A 27,118-nucleotide genomic window follows, 5' to 3' on the forward strand; every position below is an offset into this window, starting at 1 on the left:
AATAAATCAATAAAAATTTTTTTAAAAAAAGGAGGTGGAGGGAACACTTATAGGAGAAGATAAGGACACAGGAGCATCTGCTGAGGGGGGACAGAAGAGAGGGAGAGCCTGGGAGCCCAAGGAGGACAGGAGTAGCAGGTTCAGGGCAAGGAGACAGGCAACGCCATGGAGACAGCAGTGGGACCAGGCCTGGGAGAAGGGCTTAGTGTTTACACTTTGTGCCCTGAACGGCAAAAGCACGTGGAATTGATATCAAAGATCTCTTTCAAGAGAGTGGGCAATCGGCCAATAGCCAGAAGTCATATCCAACTCTGCCAAGGGGACGGGGAATCTCAGCTGACTCTACATATGGTAAATAAATAAATAAGTGCATGCTCAATGGTGGAAGATGGTGAGAAGCCTAAAGAGAGCACGCTTCTCAAAGGTATGCCCAAGTATGAGATTACTTCTGGTGATCACATACCTGCTGGTATGTACATCTCTGGTTACTATATTAATGTACTCTGGCATTTTGAGAGAAGAGGAAACAGACTCAATTCCTGGGATGGGAATTTACAAGTACATCAATATTATTCCCTGTATCTGATATTAACTATAAGCATTCGATTTGACTTTAACTGTCACGTGCCCCCATTTAGATTTGTGTGTGTGTGTGTGTGTGTGTGCCACCAACTCATTAAACCAAGCTGCCAGGTTGAGTTCATTAACACATCACGTCTGTTTTCCCTATTCCATGACTATAGAACTAGTATAGTCTGTAATTTGAGTTTTAATTAAAAACTCAGCCAAAGGCTACAAACAACTGAGAAAAGATAAACCTGACATCACATTGAGCAATCTGCAAATATTCTAAATGTTGTATGCTGCTCTGTTTTAAGTAACCAAGACATATCCAAAAATGCTTAAGATTTTCAAGCACCAGATGGAATGTGCAGAAATGGAGCCTACCCTGAAGAAATCAGCAAATGGTAGCTGTTCAGAATCATTAAACACGAGAAGAAATACCTTAAGGTAGTTTGTGTTACTTGAAACAAGAAAACAGTTTTCCTCTGACAGCCATGAGTGACATTCTTAGGGCTTTGTAAGTTGATGCCAGACTAGAATGAAAGGCAGTCTCCCACAGTGATTGCAAACCTGGGCTCTGGAGCCAGAAGACCTGAGTTTTCATCCTGGCTCCACCATTTTTTCACTTGTGACCTTGGGCAAGCTCCATAACCTTTCTGGTCTATAGTTTCCTCAATGTGTTGTTATGAGGATTAAACGAATTAACGTTGTGGGGCACTTATACAAGCACCTGACTTTTATTATATAATAAACACCATAGAGGGCTTCCCTGGTGACTGAGCGATAAAAACTCCACCTGCCATTGCAGGAGATGCGGGTTTGATCCCTGGATTGGGAAGATGCCCCAGAGAAGGAAATGGCAATCTGTTCCAGTACTCTTGCCTGTGAGATTTCACGGACAGAGGACCCTGGGAGGCTACTACTGTCCACAGGGTCACAAAAGAGTAGAACGTGACTTAGTGACTAAACAACAACAAAAACAACAGACACCACAGAAGTTATTTATGTTACTATCATTTAGAGCATGTACCTAAAAAAGAATGAAAATACATTTTCCCTTTTTATTTTTTTTAAGATTGCTTGAACTCCCCAGGCAGTAAAAGAAGTGAAAGCCTAAAAGAGGGTTTCGAAAGGTAAAATCACATGTAAATGGTCATTTATTTTCTCCAGCATTATCTGATTTCTTACCATGTGGAGAAGCATCACATACAGAGTAGAATCAGAACTCCTTGATTCATATCCCTAGCTCTGTCACTGACAAACCTATGATTGTGACCAGATCATTTCCCCACTGGGGCCTCAGTCTTATCCATTCAATGGAAATTAAAAAATATTTGCCTACCTCAGAGAGGTACTGTGAGGCTCCAAATGCCCAGAGACCCATTGTTATTTTACAAATAGTTTCTCTAGAGATGCACAATCAATGATAGTTAAATAATAGCAACAGCAATAATGTGGTTTTAGTGTCTCATATACTAAGTCAGATATTTCCTCTGTGAGCACCTGTCCGGAGATGAAAGCATCAGACAGAAAAAGTAAAATGTCTCAGACCCAATCTGCTTCAAGCCTTTACATCCCACTTTCTTGTTACCGTGGTAACAGCAGAACAGTTTCAAACACCAATTTTGTCCCATGGCAGGAGATCCTGATGCTGCTTGAGAGCAATTGGTTAGTGGGCCGTAAAGCTAGTTACAGGCTTCCCAGGTGGCTCAGTGGTAAAGAATCCACCCTCCAATGCAGAAGACACAGGTTTGATCCCTGGGCTGGGAAGATGCCCTGGAGAAGGAAGTGGCAACCCACTCCAGGGTGGAAGGGAGGTGGGAGGGGGGATCGGGATGGGGAATACATGTAACTCCATGGCTGATTCATGTCAATGTATGACAAAACCCACTGCAATGTTGTGAAGTAATTAGCCTCCAACTAACAAAAATAAATGAAAAAAAAAACCTTAAAAAAAAAAAAATAATGTATGGAGATCTCCTTGCAGCTGGCCCAATCCTGCAGGTGTATCAAGTACCAAGAAACCTTCCTGGGTGACAAAGAGATGCAAATTAGAATGTGAAGTGATACTTCTAGAACCCACTTCTTGGATGTGACTAGTAAGGGCAATGTGTTGTACAAGCAGACAGTCACTAACATCTATTTCTACTATGTAGAAATGTCAGTTCACAAACACTGAACAATGACCGTGCGCCACGGGGAACACTGCAGTGAATAAGATCACCCATCTCTGTATCCAGTAGCACAATGCTTATGACATGTGGAGTGGGACTGGGGATAAATACAGAACTAGACCCTTAGAGAATCTCTGAAAGGTCTTCGGGGCATTTCTTCATTACATCTATCAGACCTGTCCTCAAGGAGTTCCTAATTTATTTAAAAGTAACAACACACATCATTCAAATGGCAAGATAATAAAAGGTCTACACTAAAGAACCTGCCTACCAGTGCAGGAGACATAGGAGATGCAGATTCAATTCCTGGGTCGGGAAGATCCTTGGGAGGAGGGCATGGCAACCCACTCCAGTATTCTTGCCTGGAGAATCCCATGGAGGAGCCTGGTGGGCTATGGTCCATAGGGTCACAAAGAGGTAGACACAACTGAAATGACTTAGGAAGGATGTAACAAGACCAGATGATTTTATAAGTACTTAAATGATTATAAACTAGAAAATATGAAGTTAAAAGAAACTAATCATGGAATGCATCCTGAAAAAGAGTTTACGTTAGAGTTAATTGTAAATAATTAACACAATAATTTAGTAATACATTAACCTTACTTTTTTTCTTTTGTTCTTTTTGTTTTTTTTAAACTTTTTATGTAACCCATGCTTATTTTTCAATCCCAATATCATTTTTCACATACAACCATTAACTACCAAATAATTGGCTAATTTTTGAGTACTGATAATATTTTCAACATGATCTTTCAGTCATTGATCTCTACAGAATCAAAGCTTAACTCAAAAATCATTGAGGCAGTGAAGTTATTGTCAGATTTTTAAGTGGGAGAGTAAAGTCAAGATGTATTTCAGAACTTTATAAGTTTTGCAATAAAGGTACAATGATGAATAAATCTGATAAACATATCACTCTGATAGCCAGCCAAGCTGGCTTGAAGTGGCCAAGCCAGCCCAGCAACTGAAGAGTAAATTTCTAAAAGTTCTAAAATTTCTAAAAGTTTCCTTTGCACCCACCTTAATGCTAAAAGTCTTTCTGCCCCTATAAAAATATAAAACAAAAACTCCAAAGGGTAAGAGTATACTAATTATATTTCTAAAACAGATCTCTTACTGTAAGGAGACATCAACATATTTTCATATTTCCAACCATTTAGCTACCTAGTTAAAACACAATACACACATACACACGCCCTCACAATATAGGAATGGCAGTACAAAAGGTTTATAAATAACATCATTTTCTGTATCTAGCTTTAAAAAATATTAGAATATAGGGGGAAAACTTCACTCACCTCCAAAATGTATGTTTTTAAAGTTCTACAAAATGCATCTGATGCTAAAACTGAAATTTATTTTTCCTTAGCAAAACAATTCTTAAGCTACAGTGCACTTTATGTAACAACTCTACATAATTTGTTTATCTGCCTCCTAAAAACATGAAATGAGCATATTTATAGAAGGTGAATAATTCTGCAGACTCTTACAATAAGAGGAGTTTGATACAGTTTATAAATTTGCAACAATGTAATTACTGCTGGGACTGACAAGTCTGCATATTTGATGTAGGATGAAGTTCCTTGGTATTTTTCTGACACTCTTTTTGCTGCTTTTCAAAATCAGAAACAAAAGATTAATTACAATGATTTTTTTCCCTGCTGAAGAAAAAAATAAGATCTAGTTAACTCAGTAAATTTTTGAGTTAAAGGTATCTTGAAAATAACTCAAAGCATCCTTTCTTGAAGATCTTTACTCCATATCAATCCAGATACCAACTTTCAAACCAAGAAGCTCCGTCTGTCATCATTGTTCAGTGTGTAAATATCACCTATCCCACCTGGGCATTCGTAAAGATCACAGCTCTCAATTAGATGCTATGTTGTTTGTTGAATGCCACATTTCCACAAGAGCCTATCTACCATGTCATCTTATAAGCATTGCTTGGGACTTCTCTATATAATATTCAGGCTACTAGCAACTCAGACATGATCACAGGATGGGGCTTGGGAAGCTCTGATACAGGTCTATTAAAAATAATCTTAAAAATCTGCACAGCTCTTGCATCACATTGTTCCCAAACAGCTCAATCTAAAATCTTCAAGCCTTTCCTCAGCAGCTCATGGAATCAATGCTTTATGCTTTCCAGCACACATGCATACAAATTTGTATCAAGAACAAAACTAAAAAGCTTTTCATTTTATTTAGGTGAATATCTGAGAAAATAGAAGAGCTGTGATTCTAAGTTGTATCATCTGTTTGGCTCTAGCATCTTGTTAAGACCTTAGAAGCCAAAATGTTTGGGTGGAATACCAGCTCTCTTCACCTACTTACACTATATACTTTGGTTTCCACATCAGTAAGAGAAGTGTAATACTACCAAACAAAGTAAGTTAAAGTATTAGTTGCTCAGTCATGTCCAACTCTTTGTGACCCCATGGACTGTAGCTCACCAGGCTCCTCTCTCCACAGAGTTCTCCAGGAAAGAATACTGGAATGACTTGCCATGCCCTTCTCCAGGAGACCATCCCAACCCAGGGATCAAACCTGGGTCTCCCACATTGCAGGCAGATCCTTAACCAACTGAGCCACCAGGGAAATTCAACGACAAAGAGTTAAAGATTAAATAAGATAATACATACAAAGGGTCAGGAATGGTATCTGATTTTTAACAACGTTTCCCTAGTGGCTCAGATGGTTAAGGAGTCTGCCTGCAAGGCAGGAGACCTGGGTTTGATCCCTGGGTTGGGAAGATCTCCTGGGAAAGGGAATGGCTACCACTCCAGTATTCTTGCCTGGAGAACTCTATGGACAGAGGGGCCTGGCGGGTTATAGTCCATGGGTTTGCTAGTCTTTATTTATTTATTTATTAAAGAGAGATAAAATACTTAATACTATGGATGACAAAGAGTTAAAGGTTAAACAAGATAATACATACAAAGGATCAGGAACAGTATCTGATTTTTAGTGAGCTCCCAAATAAATGCTAGCAATCATCACTTTATAAAAACAAGCATATAAAACTATACCAGAGTAGAAGTGGATTCTAGATTCCTTTGCAAAAATAGTCCAGGAATATATAGCATTTCAAGCCTGAAAATTTGAAGAATATTGAACTTGACTAGACATCTTTGTTGTCCTGTAGATTTTAAGTATTGTCAGTATAACTTACAAGTGGATATGAATATACTCACAGAGGAAATTATGATTGGCATTCTGAATAGGTCAAGTTCTTTGACTACAATGTCAGGAAAGAGACTGTAAATCACCAGATCCACAGGCTATCAGGGAATATTTCCAGGGCTCCTTATCTTTTCCAATTCTACAGGACAGAAGCTACGAATTTTATATAGAATCAGATCTTAAAAACATCTTTACTATTTATTATTTATATATTTCTCCCTTTTATGAGAGAAATAATTTCTAATGCTCTTAAATCTTAATGAAAATGTATACTGAAGAGCATAAGATGAAGAAAACCAACCAAAAAAAAAAAAAAAAAAAAGTCCTTCAAGCCAAACCTATCCTCTGAACACAGTTCTCACTATTTCCTGCTCAGCATCTCGACCATCCACCTCCATCCAACCCACACAGCTCTATCTCCTGACCACCTCAGGTAGACCTTACTCAGACCTGGACCTAAAACACTTTGAAGTACACAAAACTCAGGTGTGGTGCTAAATTAAGCCATGCTGTTCAAAAGTGCACACTTCCTAACAGGCATTTCTATTTTGTGGTGGAGTCACAGAAATAAAAGGGTTTCTCTGGTGGCTCAGATGCTAAAGAATCTGCCTGCAATGAAAGAGATCCAGGTTTGATCCCTGGGTTGGGAAGATCCCCTGGAGAAGAACATGGTTATCCACTCCAGTATTCTTGCCTGGACAGTTCCACAGACAGAGGAGCCTGGTGGGACACAGTCTGCGGGGTCGCAAAGAGCTAGATATGACTTGAGTGACTAACGCTTCCACCTCCATAACAGAAATAAGAGTAGAACACGGCGTCGAGGATAGAGAATATTAGAAATCACACTGCCCTGAAGCCATTTTAAAAACATTCCTTCCCTTCTCTTTCCCTACACACATTTTCCAACATCATATTTTTTTAAAGTACAAATAAACACACCTGCTATTGTTACCTAACAGGATCCTTTCAAATGGAACCCATCCCAAAGGAACACTGAGCTTTCAGGGACCTTACATATATCCTTTGTAACCTTTTTGCTTTTCTACCAGAATCACCTAAACAAACAAAACTTTATAAAATTTTTATAAAACTCAGCTAACTCCCTATTTCAGGGATTTTAATATACAATTAGCATGTTTTAACCTTCAATAAAAATAAGCACTGTCACTTGTAACAAATGGTACACAGATGATCAGTGGGTTTCACAGAGGCTTGCTTAATTGAAAATTAAATTTTCATTTACTTGTATTATTCTATTTGAAATCTTCAGGATATTACCACCCACATCTTCTCTCTAAGCCTCTGGCACAAAGGAACATAAAGCAAGGAAAAATATTCAGTAAAATTAATTTAGGAATTATGATCAAAGGGATTATAAATTGAATACGTTTTTAAAATCGACTAAATACCAGAAAAATGTAGTTACATGATGATTTTCCTTAATATTTCATATAGAGAGGGCTAATAAAATCAGAAAACTATGGTCTTGAAGTCCAAAATTGCTTTAAGGACATCTGTTTCAACCATGAAGCAACTTTACTTCACTGCTCTATTTTTAAATTTTCACCACTATGAACACACAGACACACACACTTCTAGTACCAGAGACAAAAGAAACAAAATGAAAATGGAGATTTTCTTTTACAGTATTAAAATGTAAATAAATGAAGTCCCAAATGTAACATTACGATGTTACTGTTGTTGCTTAGTTGTTAAGTTGTTTCTGACTCTTTTGCAACCCCACAGACTAAAGCTGACCAGGCTCCTCTGTCCATGGGATTTCCCAGGTAAGAATACTGGAGTGGGTTGCCATTTCCTTCTCCAGAGGCCCTTCCCAACCCAGCGATCGAACTCCGGTCTCCTGCATTGGCAGATGGGTTCTTTACTACTGAGCCACAGGGATGTGGAGCAACATTAAGATAGCTCGTGTGAAAAACCCTGGTGTGAGTTTTCTGTTTTGATTTAATTCTGAGAGATCTCTTGGGAATGCTTCACTATACAGACAGTAGACATCCAGCTGATTGGTAGGCAGCCAGGTCCTAGCTAAACTATGTGACAGTGCAATTCAATTCTCTGAGCCTCTCCACGTTACAAACCTGGAGCTACTGCCTCCTGTTCTATATACGTCCTAGAGCTGCTGAAAGGTAGCAAAATATTTTACAGTGCTTTGAAAACAGCAAAATGCTACAAATTCAAAGCAATTTTTGTCATGTTCATTCACATTTAAATTGCCCTACATTTTAATCAGCCATAGGTAAGCTCTCCAGTAAAAAGATCATTGTGATAGGTTGGGTAATGGCCCTCCCAAAGATGTCTATGCCCTAGCAACAAAAACCTGGGACTGTCACCTTACTTGGTAAAGGAATTTTGCAGGTGTGATTAAGTTAAGGACCTTGCGATGGGAAGATTATACAGGATTATCTAGCTGGCTCCAGTGTAATCACAGTGTCCTTATAAGAGGAAGGCAGGAGGGCAAGAATAAGAGTGGGGGATATAACAATGGAGTCTTTCTCTGTGTATATGTCTGTGTGTGTGTGTGTGTGAGAAACAGCGAGAGACAAATAAGGCTGGGGGTGGGGGTGGGAAGGGTGTTGAAGACACTACAGCTGCTGGCTTTGAAGACAGAAGAAGCCATGAGCCAAGGAGTGCAGGAGGCCCCTAGAAGCTAAAAAAGGCAAATAAAATGAATTGTCTCCTGGAGCCTCCAAAAAGAATTCAACTGACATTTTGATGTTAAATTCAACCTCCAAAACTGTAAGATAATAAACACGTGGGTTGTAAACTAATGAGCCACTTGATAAATAAGGATGAAAGAGGAGAGTGAAAAGCTGGCTTAAAACTCAACATTCAAAAAACAAAGATCGTGGCATCTGGTGCCATCACTTCATGGCAAATAGAAGGGGAAAAAGTGGAAACAGTGACAGATTTTACTTTCTTGGGCTACAAACCACTGCAGACAGTGACTGCAGCCATGAAATTAAAAGATGTTTGCTCCTTGGAAAAAAGCTATGACAAACCTAGACAGTATATTAAAAAGCAGAGACATCACCTGGCCAACAAAAGGCCATACAGTCAAAACTATGGCTTTTCTAGTAGTCATGTATGGATCTGAGAGTTGGACTATAAACAAGATTGAGCGCCAAAGAATTGATGCTTTAGAACTGTGGTGATTGAGAAGACTCTTGAGAGTCCCTTGGACAGCAAAAAGATCAAACCAGCCAATCCTAAAGGAAATCAACCCTGAATATTCATTGGAAGGACTGAGGCTGAAGCTCCAATACTGCAGCCATCTGATGTGAAGAGCTGACTCACTGAAAAACACCCTGATACTGGGAAAGACTGAGGGAAAGAGGAGAAGGGGACAACAGAGGATGAGATGGTTGGATGGAATCACTGACTCAGTGAACATGAATCTGAGCCAACTCCAGGAGACAGTGATGGACAGGGAAGCCAGGCGTGCTGCAGTTCATGGGGTTGCAGAGTCAGACACGACTTTGACTGAACAGCAATAACAAACAGGAAACTAACATAGTAACAAAAACACAACCACCTGTTATCCCAGGACAGATAATCAGGATTTTTTTCTGAAAATACATAGTAAGTTGTAAAATAATGGCTTTGACCAGTTTCTGAATCTGCCACCCAAGGCCATTTCATCCAGACTGGTGGGCCTTTTAGGTCCTCTCCACTGGCACAGAAAAGGAAGCACCAGCCATGTAACATGGGCCAACTGACAACATGCAGAGATTGTCCATTGCTGTCTCTTTCCCAGCAGAGGTATCTGAATCATTCTAGATCCAATATGCTTTCTAAAAATTTCATATAGGGAGAAAAGTCTTCTCCTTACACTAGTAGAAATGCTTCTCACTCTACAACATTTAGAATTAAAATGCTGACTAAGATCTAGAATTCTTTCAGCTATTTCTATTCTATCTTTAACAGACACAGAAATTAAGAAATGATATTTATATAAGTCTCTTTTAGGTTTTTCTTTCTAAGTTAATTTCCATATTCCTTAATGTTTAATCCTAGGTTTCTAAGCTTTTAGCTATTTTGGATATTACATTCTACTATATTCTGTCTGCTTATGACTTAAAATCCAGCTCCTCAAACATGTTGGACAAAATATACTAATCTTTCTTAATAGTGATATACATCATTTGTAAAAGTTGTCTGTGATCTGATAAATAAGATTAGGCAGAGCGGAAGGAGCCCTGGTTTTGGCTGTTTCTGGTTTTGGCCTTGCTGTGTGACCTTGGGTAAATCACTACCCCTCTGGGTCTCAGTGACAGCATCTATAAACCAATGAGCTTGGACCAAATACCCAGATACAATGGATAATAATGGATACTAAAGGATACTAAATACCCAGGTATTTACAATCTAAATACCCAGATACAAAGAGAGGCACTATGGAAGCAACCTAGATGTCCATTGACAGATGAATGGATAAAGAAGTTGTGGTACATTTACACATATACACATATTACTCAGCCATAAAAAGAAATGCATTTGAGTCAGTTCTAATGAGGTGGATGAACCTAGAACCTATTATATAGAGTGAAGTAAGTCAGAAAGAGAAAGATAAATATCATATTCTAATGCATATATACAGAATCTAGAAAAATGGTACTGAAGAATTTATTTACAAGGCAACAATGGAGAAACAGACATAGAGAATAGACTTATGGACATGGAGAGAGCGGAGGAGAGGGTGAGATGTATGGAAAGAGTAACATGGAAACTTAATTACCATATGTAAAATAGATAGCCAACAGGAATTTTCTGTCTGGCTCAGGAAATTCAAACAGGGGCTCTGTATCACCCTAGAGGGGTGGGATGGGGAGGGAGATGGGAGGGAGGTTCAAAAGGGAGGGGATATATGTATACCTGTGGCTGATTCATGTTGAGGTTTGACAGAAAACAACAAAGTTCTTAAAGCAATTATCCTTCAATAAAAAATAAATTAATTAAAAAAAGAGAAGCACATAGTATTTTGTTAATTCTATTGAGAAAGTATCACTTGTGTCAAAAACAGTTGATAAGTATTCCTCATTAGCTCCTTCACAAAGATAACACTGGGGGTATTGAGGCTTCTTTGTATTTTAACAATCCCAGTTCCATACTGGGAAGGCTCAGTGCCGAAAAAGCCTGAGGACACTGCAGGCCCCCTGAGTAGGACAGGCTGCTGGAGGCTAATGGATGAGGAAGGTGGGGGAAAAGGCAGAGGGGGTCCCGTAACACCCAGGCAGCGCAGAGCCCCTGAAGGTTCCCGAAAGGCTCTCGTGATCGCCGCAGACACTGACAGGCCCCCAGAAGCATGTGAAATGCACTCCGTGGTGGCCGCTAGTAAGCTGGGCCATGGGTCTCCATCTTCCCAGTGCCCAGACACTGGGCCGCACTTAACAGTTGCTCACAATGTGTGTGAGCTGCCTGAGTGAATGAGCCTAAAGAGCCTCAGCTGACCCCTTCCCTGAGGACCGTGTCCTGGGGGCCCATTCACATCATACTTGATGGGAAACGTGTCCTTGGAGCTCCGAAAACAGCAGCCCTGCCTCCCTTCAAGGAGGTCTCAGGGAACTGGGCACTGGTGTTTTCTAGACGAGAGAATATGAAAGCCTGATCTAGTTAGTCATGGCCCTAGGAGTGTAGAGGAGACCCAGATAGCAGCATGAATGATTTTACAGTGGTTTGGGAGATGTGCTGAAATTCTCCTGACTAGTCACAGTAAAATCTTGCCTGATTTCTTTCCTAGTTTCCTTTATAGTAATTCAATAATGATCTATTATATAAAATTGAAGGCTTATCACATATCTTCCGTTAAGCACAACTGTTATCATAAACTTCACTCGTCTGTAAAAAATTCACATGACCTCATTTTTTCTACCTTAGGATCTGATACTTCAGCCAATATCAAACAATCTACAGCAATAGTTTGAAGAACCAAAGGAGAAAGAAACAAAGTCCCAAGGAACTCTATGTACCGTTTTTAAGAACATACCATATACTCAAGCTTATAAGCATATTTCTTGAGTCCTATGCTACAGCAACATTTATTAAAACTGTATTGACCACATGTATTTTATTAATGTTTCCCAAATATAGTTTAAAGGATGATGAGAACTAATGCAATGCAGAAGTCATTTTGACTACTGAAGCAAACAACTGATTCAAATGTATTTTGAAGCTATCCCCCCTTCTATTAATAGCCAAGATTCCACTGCAATTCTTTTCTACCAAAATATATTAAGAAAAAATCTACCACTACAATCTTTTTGGAATTAGATAGCATATACATAAATAAAAATAAAATCTTTCCATTTTTAAACATACCAGATAATTAATATTTACAGAAACAGAACAAAAATTATTAAGGAGCATGTTACAAATTATGTTTGATACCTGAAAGTAAATAGTAAAGGTGGTTAGCTAAAAAAAACCTACATTAGATTTATATTTTATATTTAAGTGTATCACCTTGGGTATTAAACATGCTGCCAGCTATCTCTTAATGAGCACCTGAGCTGTCATTTTTAATAACAGACTGACAATTATTATCTTTAAGTTGATATTCCCTGAAAATCATCTGTGCAACATTTAGCATAGTTAAGAATAGAAACTTACAGTTCCATTTATTTAAAAAAGTATTATTTTATAATACTGGGCATAATATTATAGAAAATGACATGAACATATATGTACAATGAAAAATCAACATATTCCAAAATGCACAGACCATTTAAATTCACAGCAGAACTTTGTACAAAACCTTAATAATACTTAAAAAAGATCATTTGGTCCATTAACACTATATGAGAAAAGTACACATATTCATGACAAAATATAATAACAACAAATAAACCAAATACTTGAGCCATTCTAATCTTAGTTACTTCTCAAATCAAAAGTAAACATTAAGAGATGAATAACATAAAAACTCAAAGTACACACACTATTAATATGTAATACAGACAATCATATAATAATAGCCTATTGTAATTTATTCATTATAGTACTCTAGAAATTATATTTTATTTTCAAATAGCAAGAAGAAATTTTAAATACCTCTTCCACAAAGCTGTCTTTCTTCTCTAGCATTTCTCGTAAAGTCTGAAGAATTTTAATGCACAATTTTTCTTCTTTTTCCATCAGTTTCTTTGTATGGTTAATCAACCTTAAAACAAAACATTAAGCCTTAACAGGACAGTAATTTCTCTTTAAGCTAATATAATAGCATCATATACCAGAGGGAAAAAATAATCACACCATTATTTTAGAGTACAAAGTAAACTAGATACATGTCATCAAAATTTTAAAATTATACTCCAGCTTATAAACTTTGTATTATAAAACTTCTGCTTTATAGTCAGTATACCCCAGTGCTTCTCAAGTTTATTCAGGTAACATACTTTTAGTGGGATACAATACTCTAAAGAGACCAATGAAACAACGATTATCTTCAAGTCTATCATGTGAACTAAAACAAGTTTATTAGGAAAGAAATATGAATATTTGCAATATAGTACACTTTATTATATTGTGCCATACTATATTATTTTCCATGTAGTATATCATATTAACTATATAATAGCAGCATACAACATTGGAGCCTTAGCATTAATGGGATGCTTTCCAGTTTCCATTAATAATAACTGCTATTTTTCACTGCTAGGGCTTGGTATAAATTGGCAGTTTTTGTGATTAGAAGCAAAAAAAAAAAAAAAGTAAATTCAAGATAGTCTATCCATTTACTATTTTTGCTATAATTTGGGCAAAGATTCTAATTAATTTTACAGTGGTGATCTCTGCAGCGGAGTTCTGTCAAGAGAAATATTTGAGGTCACAGTTATATAACATCTCCAAGAACTCAGAATCAAATAAGATGCTGAGAATCAGAATTTACAGCTTAGCACATACAGCTCATGTTAAAAAGTTGTTAAAAAGCTGGTTCTCAAAACAACCCCATGAGATATGTCCTCCTAGAAAAAAAACAAAACCATGTAGAATATAATGGAATAATCTGATTTCAGTGACATAACGGGAATCCTGTGGGACAGAGCCCCAAGGAAAAGTGAGCTTTCACTAGATAGAGGCTAGTCAGAGCTTATTAAGTGTCAGCGTGAGGTATGAGCACTTTCCATGAATTTTCTCCACTTATCCTCACAGCAAGCCAAAGTCATATGTTAGGTTCTATTAACAGGCTAATTTTGCTAATGAGAAAACAGAGACCCAAAGAGGTAAAGCAACTTGCCTCTGGTTATACAATTGTTAAGTTGTGGGGTCTGGAAATAGACCGAGTCTATCTGACTTCCAGTAGTCATGTATGGATGTGAGAGCTGGACTATAAAGAAAGCTGAGCACCAAAGAATTGATGCTTTTGAACTGTGGTGTTGGAGAAGACTTTTGAGAGTCCCTTGGACTGCAAGGAGATCAAATCAGTCCATCCTAAAGGAAATCAGTCCTGAATATTCATTGGAAGGACTGATGCTAAAGCTGAAACACCAATACTTTGGCCACCTGATGCAAAGAACTGACTCATTGGAAAAGACCCCAATGCTGGGAAAGATTGAAGGCAGGAGGTGAAGGGGACAACAGAGGATGAGATGGTTGGATGGAATCACTGACTCAATGGACATGAGTTTGTGCAAGCTCCGGAGTTGGTGATGGACAGGGAAGCCTGGCGTGCTGCAGTCCATGGGTTCACAAGGAGTCGGACATGACTGAGTGACTGAACTGAACTGAACTGAACCTGACCTCAGAGTCAAAATTTTGAAGCACCACTCTGTGGAGACAGGACATCCCTTCACTGATGAAGGGAGTCCTAAGTTATACACAGCTGTGTCTTATACGAAGTTAGAGCAGAGAGAAAGGCAAAAGCCATAAATTGGACAAAGAAGCCATTACATTTTGTTGGGGAGCTGCCTAGGGCTGACCAGAGAAGGTTTCAGAAACAATGTAACATTTAACTATGAAGATTTCACCTGGCAGGAAACAGTGGAGAGAAGTGATTTCAAAGGGAATGAAAAAAAGGGCAGACACAGAAAAGCTGATGTCATGTCCAGGAAATAAGTATACTCTAACTGCCAGCTGACAGTTAAAGACATGGAAAAGGAGAGTGTAAAAAGTGCAGTCTGAAAAGAAAGAACTGGGAATATTATGCTAAAGAGTCTGGAATTTATAGAAAATAGAGAACCACTGTGTTAAAGGAGCTATATGATCCTGCCTATCTGTTAAAAAGATGGCAGTGGGAACAAGGGCATGGAAGCATGAGAACAGTAAGAGATGAACAGGGCACACGATGGGGAAAAGGCCTAAGAAGCAATACAGAAATAAAACAGCCATGACCTGGCAAACAATGGCATACAGGAAGTGGAAAAACAGAAAGAAGGGAGATCACAGATGCCTGAAATGTATGAGTTGGGTTAGTAGATGGGCAATGATAGTTTTAAATGACACCTATTTCATGTTGGGAAGGACAAGTGATTTCCTCTTAGACATGTTACATTTGGACAGGGTGCTATATGTCCATGTGGTCAGGTACATTTGTTGGTCAAAAGTTCTCCTGCCAAGAAACAAAAACCTGCCTCTCTGGAAAACAGTTACTCAGTCTTTTTTTTACAGACTGTGCTGTCCTTAGCTGCTCAGTCATGTCCGACTCTTTATGACCCCATGGACTGTAGCCTGGCAGGATCCTCTGTTCATGGGGATTCTCCGGGCAAGAACACTGGAATGGGTTGCCATGTCCTCCTCCGGGGGATCTTCCCGAACCAGGGATCGAACTCAGGTATTCTGCCTGCATTGTGGGCAAATTCTTTACCATCTGAGCCACCCGGGAAGCCCAAGAATACTGGAGTGGGTAGCCTATCTGTTTTCCAGGGGATCTTCCCAACCCAGGAATCAAACCAGGGTCTTCTACATTGCAGGCAGATTCTTTACCAGCTGAGCTACCAGGGAAGCTCATGAAAATCATTTGGTGGACACTGTAAATTTCGTTTGACATTTTTCTCTCTTAGGCTATTTCTATTTTCTTTAACTCTTCTTTAGATAAAATATTTAATTCACTAACCATTTGAAAATATTGGTGGGAAAAAATGAACACTTGCTTGGGATTTATACAAAGTGTTCATCTATCAAATAATGTTTGCTTGAATTAGATCATTTGGCTTTCAAATTTTTTCTGTATCTAAGTAAAGAGTAAGTTTCACAAAACAATTCGTCATACAAATACATGAATGTGAGTGTATTTATATAATGATCACAAAAAGTTTTTACTATATGAGATGCATGCTGATATTTTATATTCTTTCCCAATTCTTTTTTACAAATCAATGGTTTCCTCTTCATAAGTTACATCCCATAATATGGGAAACATTAAGCTTCTCCTTCATAAGGGAGGAGTAAGTGTGGATATGAATGAACTACATGCAACCACCATAAAAGCCAATACTCACAGTGACCTATTCTCTTCTCTCTCACTGCATGTGACTAATGTGAAATCTGGTCCTTTCTTGGGGGTTAGCCCTGACATTCTCCAGCAGACCCATCTGACTCAACAAGTCCCAATAATTCAATTCATCTGAGGATGTCAGAAGCCCCACTTAAGACCTACAGCAATTAATGATGTTGGATTCTAATTTTATTGTAACAGATACCCTTGCAAATAAAATTCTTGGCTCTTCCCAGAATTATGGAAGAAGTAAACAGATATCCCCAAGCCTCAAGCCATGCTACAATCACTCACATACAACTGCATAAAAATCCTTTCTCTAACCACTAAACTATGTGTGACTTTTTCTTCCTCCACCCGAATGTAGGACCTGTGATACATTCTCACTGTCACTCTGCTTCTCTCCTTTGAATTTACCTAATATTGCAACAGACTTGCTTCATCTTCAGCACAGGTCAATATTTTCTTGACATTTTGAGTTACTTTACATCACCTTCTCACACACCTATATCCTTAAGTTCTAGACCAGAATTTTCTTTGAGATCGTTGAAATGTTCTATAACTGTGCTGTCTTAGTTGTTGGCCAGTAGCTACCTAGGGTTACTGAGTACTTAACATGTGGCAAATGTCGACTGAGAGACTAAGTATTTTATCTGTGTCGTAATGAATTTAAACTTCCATATTAATAACCATGTATAGTTATCATGTTGACACTAATTCTTGACACTGAATCAGCAAACTCTTTTTCTAAAGGGCAGAACCATAAATAGCTTAGGTTCTGGAAGCCATGCAGACTAGGCCACTAGTCAGTTCGGCTGTAATAGTATGAAAGTAGCCACTGATGACAACACGTAAATGAATGTGTGTGGCTATGTTTCAATAAAACTTTAGTTGCAAAAATTATCAATGGCCTGTGGGCCAGAGTTTGCCAATCACTTGTTTAGACCATCAAGGCTCTGGGATACAGCTATAGCATCATATGAATATCCTGGGGATAAAATTCTCAGGTTTATTGCCTAGTTTTTAACCTATGTTATACATACATTGATATATATTCATAGGAGATAAAGTATATTTGTCAAAGACCCTATTTTTATACTAGACAACATCTCTACTTTTTTTTCCAGTGGCTTCCACAGTCAGCAGTTTTACAGACACTCTAGACCTCTTCATTTAAAAATGCTTATAAGAAGGCTGGTTAGTGCCCAGACAAGTCCATTCTTCCCAGGCTTCTTAAGATACAATGATCAAGAGTCAAGAATTCCTGATTCTGGCCATAATGTAGAGACTCCACCTGCTCTTCACCATTACCCCTGTAGTCGGTTCTTCTCACCCCATACCTCGTTTTCTCTCCCCAAATCCCAACTTTAACTGGTAAAAGAAAGAAACACACTTCCTGTGTCCCCTCATCCTTCAATTTCTGCCTCACTATGTCACAGTCAATAGAGGAGGCTTTGAGACCATTTCAGCCATACTCTCAACCATACAGAAGAGGCTGTGACAAATAATGGTCAAGGGGGTTGCAGCTTCTTCTGACCCTTCATCCAGATTCTCTCCCCAAGGAGACCATGTACCTCTGCCTTGCCATCTTGAGTCAACATGTGATTACTTGCACAAATTATTCAGTGAAGGGTCCTCAACATTAAGACGCATCTTTCTGGAGCTACCCAAAACTTTCTCTCACAACTGCTTATATTGCCTTGAGAACTGCTCCTTTACCATTAAAATGAAAATATTCTAGGATAAACACATCCACTGCAATAGACCTGACAATACCACAAAAATGCTAAGAGAAATACATAAATGAAAGAGCTTTAGATGAGCCTCATCAAGGCAGCATGGCTGAGTGCCGGGTCGAGAATTAACACCTGGGCCTCAGTTTTCTCATCTCTAAAATGTGGCCCAATCTCTCAGAGCATTTGTGCAGATTAGATAACATGGGTAAGCACCCACAGGACAATAGCTCACAGAGTAAGACCTCAATAAATGCTAGTTCCCTTTCCTTCCTCTTTCTCTTAAGGAAAATCAGTGACCTTAAACTGAAATCTTAAAAGTTCACACCATATAGCTACAGAAAGGACTCAGAACGAAGATATTCTTTTATGTGATATTTTGTGCCCAATGATACATTTCATTTTCAGTAAATGTTAATAAATATGATAACCTGAAAATCACCAAAACAAACTTGCCATTGAATCACACTAATGATTTTGGAAGTACGTTTGCAGGGATTTTTAGACGCTTCACATGCTCTGTGGACGGTCATGAGGCACCAGCAGCGTCAGAAAGCAGGGGTGTCAGAGGTAGGCTCTGGGCGGCAGCACCTGCAGCATCTTGGCTGTACCACTTACTTCGACATGAAAGCACCACATCTTATTCTCGCATCGCTTCCCTCAGGAAACAGCAGTTCTGGGCTGTACAGCACATCCACCAACACTGAGAATTCAGCCTGCATCATCGGGCTGAACTGTTGCTCCAAGGAGGCCACTACATCCTAAGGAATAAACACAAGAGAAGACATGTAAAGACCTGACTCAGATTTCATCCTTTAAAAATATGACAAGCTTATGAATACTAACCACAAATGAGGTGTGGGACTTTCAGAGAAGAGGAACCCTACTTCCCAAAGCACTGGATACGTGTGCTTTAAGCACAGGCTGGCTTTCTGTCTGAATACTTCCTGGATCTCCTTAATCATTTATGTGCTAAAGGAGGAGTGGGTAGCTATAGATTTCTAAGAATATACAGGAAAGATGAAAAGTCAGTAAAGCCACTGCTACAAGCACCACAGTGTCTAGGACTGTAATACAGATAGTGCAAAAGTGAAAGTGAGAGTCTCTGTCATGTCCGACTCTTTGCGACCCTGTGGACTAAACAGTCCATGGAATTCTCCAGGCCAGAACACTGGAATAGGTAGCTGTTCCCTTTTCCAGCGGATCTTCCAGACCCAGGAATCGAACCCGGGTCTCCTGCATTGCAGGCAGATTCTTTACCAACTGAGCTACCAGGGAAGCCTACAGACAGTGCAGGTATTCCTCAAATTGGAATTAGAGTATGCTCCAGGAACAGCTAAAAAAGACTTCACGGGTGTCACTGGTCACCTGGAACTGACCTTTTTCTCCAGTGGGGGAAATTCCCTGATATATTACCTGAAGCAGCATTAGTACTATCCAAGGGTTCGAAGACATTTAGTAGTATTTCAAATTATACTTTTTGATGGATGCTATTGATCATCTACCAGTAGCCTTTCCTCATCCTTTTCCTTGCTAACAGAATCTCCGGGAACACTGTCAGGGAGAGAAGCTCCTGCCCGCCTCCCCTAGAGTCAAGGTTGATTGGTTTAAGCCAGTCATGGTCATTCCATTTCCCCTGCCAACAACTGGTTAGGCGTGATTCTGTGACACAGTCCTGGCCAATAAGACATCAAGTGAAGTCTGCTGAGTGTGAGGGTGTGTATGGAGCTGGGGAGTGGGCAGGGCAGATTCTTTAGAAACTATCTATGGCTTCTAAGATAGCCTCAGAGTGTGAAACTTCAAAATACAAGGCAGCTCTCAAAGGACCTTCGCAGACCAGTCTTAACCTGAAAGTCAACAGACTAATGGTGGTTGGAACCCCGACCAATGGAGCTACTGAACTAAACACCCCAGGAAGAGCCCTAGTTTCAGATTCCTTGCGTGTGAAAAGATATATTTTGTTTATTATTTAAGCCATTTTTATCTGTTAATTATAGCTGAAAGCAGTCAACTGACATGCTTCTTAAATTAACTATAAGCAATGATAATTTACTGAGCATTATTTAATGATGAAAGCCTCCCCTTTTTGTTTTAAAATTAACTAAGAAAACAAACTGGGAAAAAAAAAAAAAAAACACTCACATAAAGCAATAGTTTATTTGCCCATAACTGTGGCTTTATTCTATTAAGCAGAAAACTGACTGCCAATTGCTGATTGTTACTCTCAGCATATGTTTTTAAGTTATTTTCTTCCTGGTAGTCTCCTGATTTTTTATGACTAGATTTCAGGAGTTAACTCTTGTTTAACTCTTTCCTTCCCTTTTAGAAAAAGTGATCATTTCCCCTTCAATTACTAAATAAGTTTTCTGAGAAATTCCTCATAATAGTTGAGAGAGACTACTGGGGAGGGAAAAAAAAATCACATAAACGGAAACTAGATATTGTACAAAGGCGGGAAGAGAATATGGTTATCAAATGTGACCACAGTTACCGTAGTTAAGAAAACATCACTAAAACATACCTCTCTTTCAGATTACCTCTAGACTTCATTTTATTCTCTAAATAAATTGTGTCCAGGCATCTATGATGTGAGTCTTCATCTCCTATTTCTATCATGGGTCAACCATATAATCTCTTTGATTCATTGTTTCCCCAATGTGAAAACCCAGGATAATGATACTAGCAATTACATAGGCTTGCTGTGAGGATTAAAAGTAAATACATACAAGAGCCTCTACAATGTTTTGTAATAACCTATAATGGAAAATAATCTGAAAAATGATCACTGATGTACACCTGAAGCTAATACAACACTGCAAATTAACTAAGTGAAGTAGTTGCTTAGTCATGTTCAGTTCTTTGGGACCCCACGGACTGTAGTCCAACAGACCCCTCTGTCCATGGAACTCTCCAGGCAAGAATACTGGGGTGGGTTGGGTTGCCATTCCCTTCTCCAGGGGATCTTCCTGACCCAGGGATGGAAACCGGTTCTCCTGCATTGCAGGCGGATTCTTTACTGTCTGAGCCCCCAGGGAAGCTCTCACTACCCTCCGAATTAACTATACTTCATTTTTAAAATGGCTAAAAAAACTAAAAAAAAAAGAAAAATCAGCCCCTAACATGTACTGGCCACTCCTTAATGTTAGTAATCATTGAATACCACTTAGCTGCACTCATCACCATGTTGCTAAATTCAGTGGTTACTTTTCTGTCCTCATCTTACCTAAGCATTCTACACACTGTTCCTGATTCGTCAAACACTTTCTACTCTTGGTTCTGTAACATCAGATTTTTCCTCATCTTCCACCTATGTCCTGACTACTCCTTTACCAATTTCCTGGTCCTTTCTCTTCTATATCTAAGTTTCTTGTGAGGAACCTCATGAAACTGCATGGTTTTGACATCATATGTATGCTGAAAATTCCCACATTTATATTTCCTGCATTGATATCTTTCTAAACCACCCCAGACTTATATATCCATCAGTCTGTTTGACACATCCATACAGACACTGACATAGCCATGTCTTAAGATTCTCCATACAGAATCTCTTGATTCCAACTCTCCCATTCTTCCTTGCCTTAGCAAATGATCTAATCATATTATACCAAGGCTAATCCTTGATTTCTCTTTCCAACATCCCACAACTCACCCATCCATCCACCAAGCCCCAATGGCTCTAGGACCAACTATATCCAAAATTTATTATCTTCATTGCTATCACTACCCCCTTAAGCCAAGCCCCCATTACCTTTTACCTGAATTAATTCAATAGCTAATGAACTAGACTCACTGCTTCTGTCTGGACCCGATAGTCAATTCACCACTCTAAATCCACAGTGTTTTTTTAAAGGTAAACCAAGTCATGCCTATTCTCTGCTAAAAATCCCCAATGATTTTCCATCACATTTAGAATAAAGCTGAACACTATCATGCATGACAGTCTCTACATGATTTGGCTCCTTATTTCATAAGACTCTCTTCTTTTGCTCACATCTGCCCCAATGGGCTTCTCTTGGTTTTTCAAATCCCCAACCTCATTCCTGCCAAAGCATCATTGCATTTACTCTTCCTTTCCCATAAAGCTCTCTCTGAATAGACTCTTCCTCCTCATTTGGATGTCAACGTCTCCTCAATGGAGAAGCGCTCCCTCACTACAGGATCACTCTCCCAATGACTCCATCATACTGTTATCATGATTTATTCATTGAAGTTTTAATTATCTAACATTATATCATTTACTTAATGGGTTACAATGCATTTTCCATGAGGACACAGACCTCATGGCTCTATCTCCAGTACTTAACCCAGTAGCCAGTACAGAGTATTCATCAAATATATATTTATCCAGTGAATGCCACTGACTATGCTGAAATAAGTTGAAAGCATGCCCTCTCTATGCTGATTGACATGACTATCTCTCCCCTGAAATGTCTGCTTCTCTGTCTCTCATGAACCTGCTTGCCTCCTTTCTAACTGTGCCTTTTTTCCGTCTAAAATTTTGTTTGGCCATTCTGCAACTTCTGGCAGCCTAAAAACATGTTCTTTGTTTTTCCTATCACTATACTTTCTCTTTCAGCAATACCAATCAACTATTAACTCCAAATATAGACCTACCTTCCAATACTTTCAGTAGCCAACAAATCTAATTCACTGTGTGTTCAATGAGCATAGCCAACATCCTTCTACTGTATTCTCTCCTTCCTTCTACAGTCCAGGGTCTGTAATGTCACCTAGTTTCCAATCATCATGCCTCTTCAATGTCCTTCATGCTCCCTCTCTATCTCCATCTGAGAACTACCAGGTCTGCTGACCCTGTCTTCATTTTTTTTTTTATAATTTTATTTAGTTAGTTAGTTATTTTTGGCTGTGCTGGGTCTTCATTGCTGTCCACGGGCTTTCTCTAGTTGTGTCAAACAGGGGAGACTACATTCATCTACTAAAACTCTGAATCTTCACCAAGTAATCTACTCATTACCTTGTAATATTTATTCCAGTTCATGTTCTGATCATTCTCCATGCCAAAAACTTTCCTCAAGCCATATTCCAGTTTGTGCCATGAAATCTTTCACTGATTATGTGAGTGGGAAGGTATCTCCTGTGGGCCAAATTGTGTCCCTCTCAAAACTCATATGATAAAGCCCTAATCCTGGTGCTTTGAGGCTTCCCAATGGCATTAGTGGTTAAAAAAAAAAAAATCCACCTGACAATGCAGGAGATGCAAGAGACATGGGTTCAATCCCTGTGCCAGGAAGATCCCCTGGAGAAGGGAATGGTAACCCACTCCAGTATTCTTGCCTGGGAAATTCCATGTGCAGAGGAGCCTGGCAGGGCTACAGCCCATGGGGCCGCAAAGACGGACACGACTGAGCGGCTGAGCACACAGCACATACACACCGATGCTTCAGAATGGGACTGTATTTGGAGTCAGGGCCTTTACAGAAGTAATTCAAGTAAAATGAATTCAAATGGATGGACTCTACTTCAAAATGACCAGTGTCCGTATAAGAAGCAATTAGGACACAGAAGTGTATGTGCACAGAGGGAAGACCATATGAGGACACGGTGATGAGCATGCCGCCTGCAAGCCAAGGAGTGAGACCTCAGAAGAAAACAAACCTGCCAACACCTTGATCTTGGATTTCTAGCTCCAGAGCTGTGAGAAAGAAACTTCTGTCGGTTAAACCACCCAGTCTGTGGTATTTCATGATGGCAGTCCGGGTAGATTAATACAATGCCTCTCTTTACTCAGTGTCCCAGAATGTCCAGGCCAAACACAGGAGTGGGATACTATGCAAATAATTTGGTAGTAAAGGTGCTCACACCATTCTCATCAAAGAAATATAAAAGGATATTGAGACATGAACTGAAGCAAGGTTGTGAAATATTTATTACATGGGTCTTCCCCAAATGTATCACAGTTATTATTTTGATATTAAGACCCATTACCTTACTGTCAGAACAATTAAATAATACCTACCCAAAAAGAAAAAAAGAAAAAGACTCCCAACAACTTCTATCTGGAAGCAATGTTTTAAAAAAAATAGTGTTGGTTGGACCTTGTAAAGCAAAGCCTGGTCCCCAACTAGAATTTGATATTTTTAATCACAGTTTATTTATATAGCCACATATTTTAAATTATAATTTAGAAAATATTAATGTCATTTCATGCTCTTATTGTACCTGTAACTTTTCAATAATATTTCTGTAATCCCAAGAAGGCCCTCCAAGAGCTTCCTTAAAGCGTGGTCCAGAGCGAGCTGATAGTCTCCAGCCCATGGCCGCTCTCTGCACCATATTTGAATGACTCTTCATGAAAAGAGTATTTACTTGGCTGTCCAAATCCACTGGAATGGCAATTCCGCGATTCTTTGCTGAAAAAGAAAGATTTAAACACTTTCCTCTTAATTTGACTAAAGTTACTTGCATGGTATCAAAACAATTAAGATCGAACAAATATAAAGGAAAAAATTAGACAAATTCTGATATGTAATGTAAAGCATGGTGATTATAGTTAGCCATACTATAGCATATATTTGAAAGTTCTTGAGAGGAGATCTTAAATGTTCCCATTATAAGAAAAAAATTATTACTGTGAGATGATTGTTAATTTATTGTAGTAATCATTTCATAATATATACATACATCAATGACAATATTATATGCCTAGTATATCTCAATAAAACGGGGTTAAAAAACTATCAGACCTTCAAGTTCTGCCATTAAATTATTTTACACAACTACAAAAGTGTTTAACTTGAGTGTCTTAGTTCTTAAGACCAATGATTAAAATAGACTCATTAAACATTCAAGAACTTATTTGATTTCTTGATGGTTAATGTTTAAAATGTACTTTATATAGCATAAATATGGAAAAATACTGTATAACAATCATATATATTTGGACGTTCCTAGATGCAGAGGACAATTAAAAAGCAGACAGAAAATATAGGACAAGATCCTGCCAGTCCATTTTATAAATATAATTTTTGCATATATGTGTATGCATACACAGGCAAAATGCACAAAACTGCATATGGTAAAACATCTGAGACAAGAAATAAAAAATTTGAAAAGTATGAGAAAATCTGCATTGGGAAATAGTACACAGTGTACATTCTTCTTTTCAAGATCCACTGAAATTTATATTTTAATAGACATATAGTTTTCCCTGGTGGCTCAGATGGTAAAGAATCTCCCTGCAACAGAGGAGACCTGGGTTCAATCCCTGGGTTGGGAAGGCCCCCTGGAGAAGGGAACGGCTACCCACTCCAGTATTCTTGCATGGAGAATCCCATGAACAGAGGAATCTGGGGGGCTACAGTCCATGGGGTCGCAAAGAGTCAGACATGACAGAGGAACTAACACTTTCACTTTCATTTCATATCACAATGCTGAAAAACAAGATAGCTTGCAAAAAAAAAAAAACAGAAATGTTGAGGCATTTTTGCAAGCAGAATGAAGATGGGATTCGTCCATCAGAGAAAGAAGAGAAGAAATTGGTCTGCAAGAGATTAGAGTTAGAACAGGCCTTCTAAGTTTCCAGCCAAACAATACATAGAGTGGACATGGGAGGTGGGAAAGTCAGCTGGCTACTCCAGAAAGAACAACATCTGAATAGCTGGGAAGTTCAGGCCCTCCAGTCTCTGCCTAGCATAAACAGAGTGACAAGCAGCAGAGGCTTCTACCCACAGGATAAAGCTAGAGAAATGCAGAGATGTTCTGTCAAGAAACAAGAATACCTGCCTGGAAAGGATGCCAAATGAAGGTGTTAGGAATTGACAGAGAAGCGGAATAGGGCTGGAAGTAACTCCAAAGATCTTGATCAAATAAGAAGTAGAATGCAGGGGAGAGAGGAGGCAATCCCAGTAAAAAGAGAAAATATATCAAAGATTTCAACCCAATCAGGAGATTCAAACCTCCTGATTTTAACACTTGTTAGTATTTCCAGCTTGTCTTCTCACACACATACACACACATACACTCCAAGAAAGCCTGTGTATCATTTTGGAGGGGCTTCCCTGGTGGCTCAGATGGTAAAGAATCTACTTATAATGCAGGACACCCAGGTTTGTTCCCTGGGTGAGGAAGATACCCTGGAGAATGGCTACCCACTCCTGTATTCTTCCCTCACCCAGAATTCAGGGTAAGCCTTATCATTTACATGAGAAAGCTAGTAGACAAACAGACTCTCAAAACTGCAGTGGGATGTGCAGGTCATCTATAGATCTTTATAACTATGACATACCACCACGAGTCAAAGGGAAAAGCAAGAACATTAAGAATGGCCCTGGGACTTCCGTGATGGTCGAGTGGTGAAGGGTCTGCCTTGCAGTGTGGCGGACACCAGTTTGATCTCTGGTCCAGGAAGATTCCACATGACTTGGAGCAACTAAGCCCACGTGCCACAACTACTGAGCCTGCTTGCCCAGAGCCTGTGCACTGCAACAAGAGAAGCCACCACAACCAGGGAAAACTGGTGAGCAGCAGCCAAGACCCAGAACAGCCAAAACATAAATGAATATCTTTTAAAAGAGCAAAACAAATATCGCATGTTAATGCGTATATGTGGAATCTAGAAAATGGTACCGATGATCTTGTTTGCAAGACAGAAAGAGAGGCACAGATGTAGAGAACAAATGTAGGGACTCCAAATGGGAAAGGGAGTGAGATGAATCGGGAGACTGGGATTGTCACGTATGCACTTCTAGGAATGAAACAGACTATCTAATGAGAACCTACTGTACAGCTCAGGGAACTCTACTCAGGGCTCTCTGGTGACCTAAATGGAAAGGAAATTCAAAAAAGAGAGGCTATTTACCTACGTACAGCTGATTCACTCTGCCGTACAGTGGAAATTTACACAACATTGTAAAGCAAGAATACTCCAATAAAAACTAATTAAAACAAACAGAATAACTAGCCCCAGTGAAAACAGAAATGATTCAGGGAAGTACACACACAAAAAAACATTCAAATAATTCTAATTATTGCCCTCAGAAAATGTGAGCACA

General features: G+C 39.0%; 1 protein-coding gene across 2 annotated transcripts in view; it reads right to left on the reverse strand.

The window, feature by feature from the left end:
* The window catches only part of ITPR2 (inositol 1,4,5-trisphosphate receptor type 2), a 556,807-nt gene that overhangs the window by 231,897 nt on the left and 297,792 nt on the right, over positions 1-27,118 (reverse strand). For both annotated transcript variants that reach the window (XM_061125163.1, XM_061125162.1), the window contains 3 exons: positions 24,288-24,478; positions 18,723-18,865; positions 12,990-13,098 (listed from right to left, as the gene is read on the reverse strand). In XM_061125163.1, coding sequence (XP_060981146.1) covers positions 12,990-13,098; positions 18,723-18,865; positions 24,288-24,478 — 443 coding nt within the window. The remainder of the gene's footprint in view (positions 1-12,989; positions 13,099-18,722; positions 18,866-24,287; positions 24,479-27,118) is intronic.

This window comes from Dama dama, chromosome 22 (assembly GCF_033118175.1).
Source record: "Dama dama isolate Ldn47 chromosome 22, ASM3311817v1, whole genome shotgun sequence".
Classification (NCBI taxonomy): Eukaryota; Metazoa; Chordata; class Mammalia; order Artiodactyla; family Cervidae; genus Dama; species Dama dama.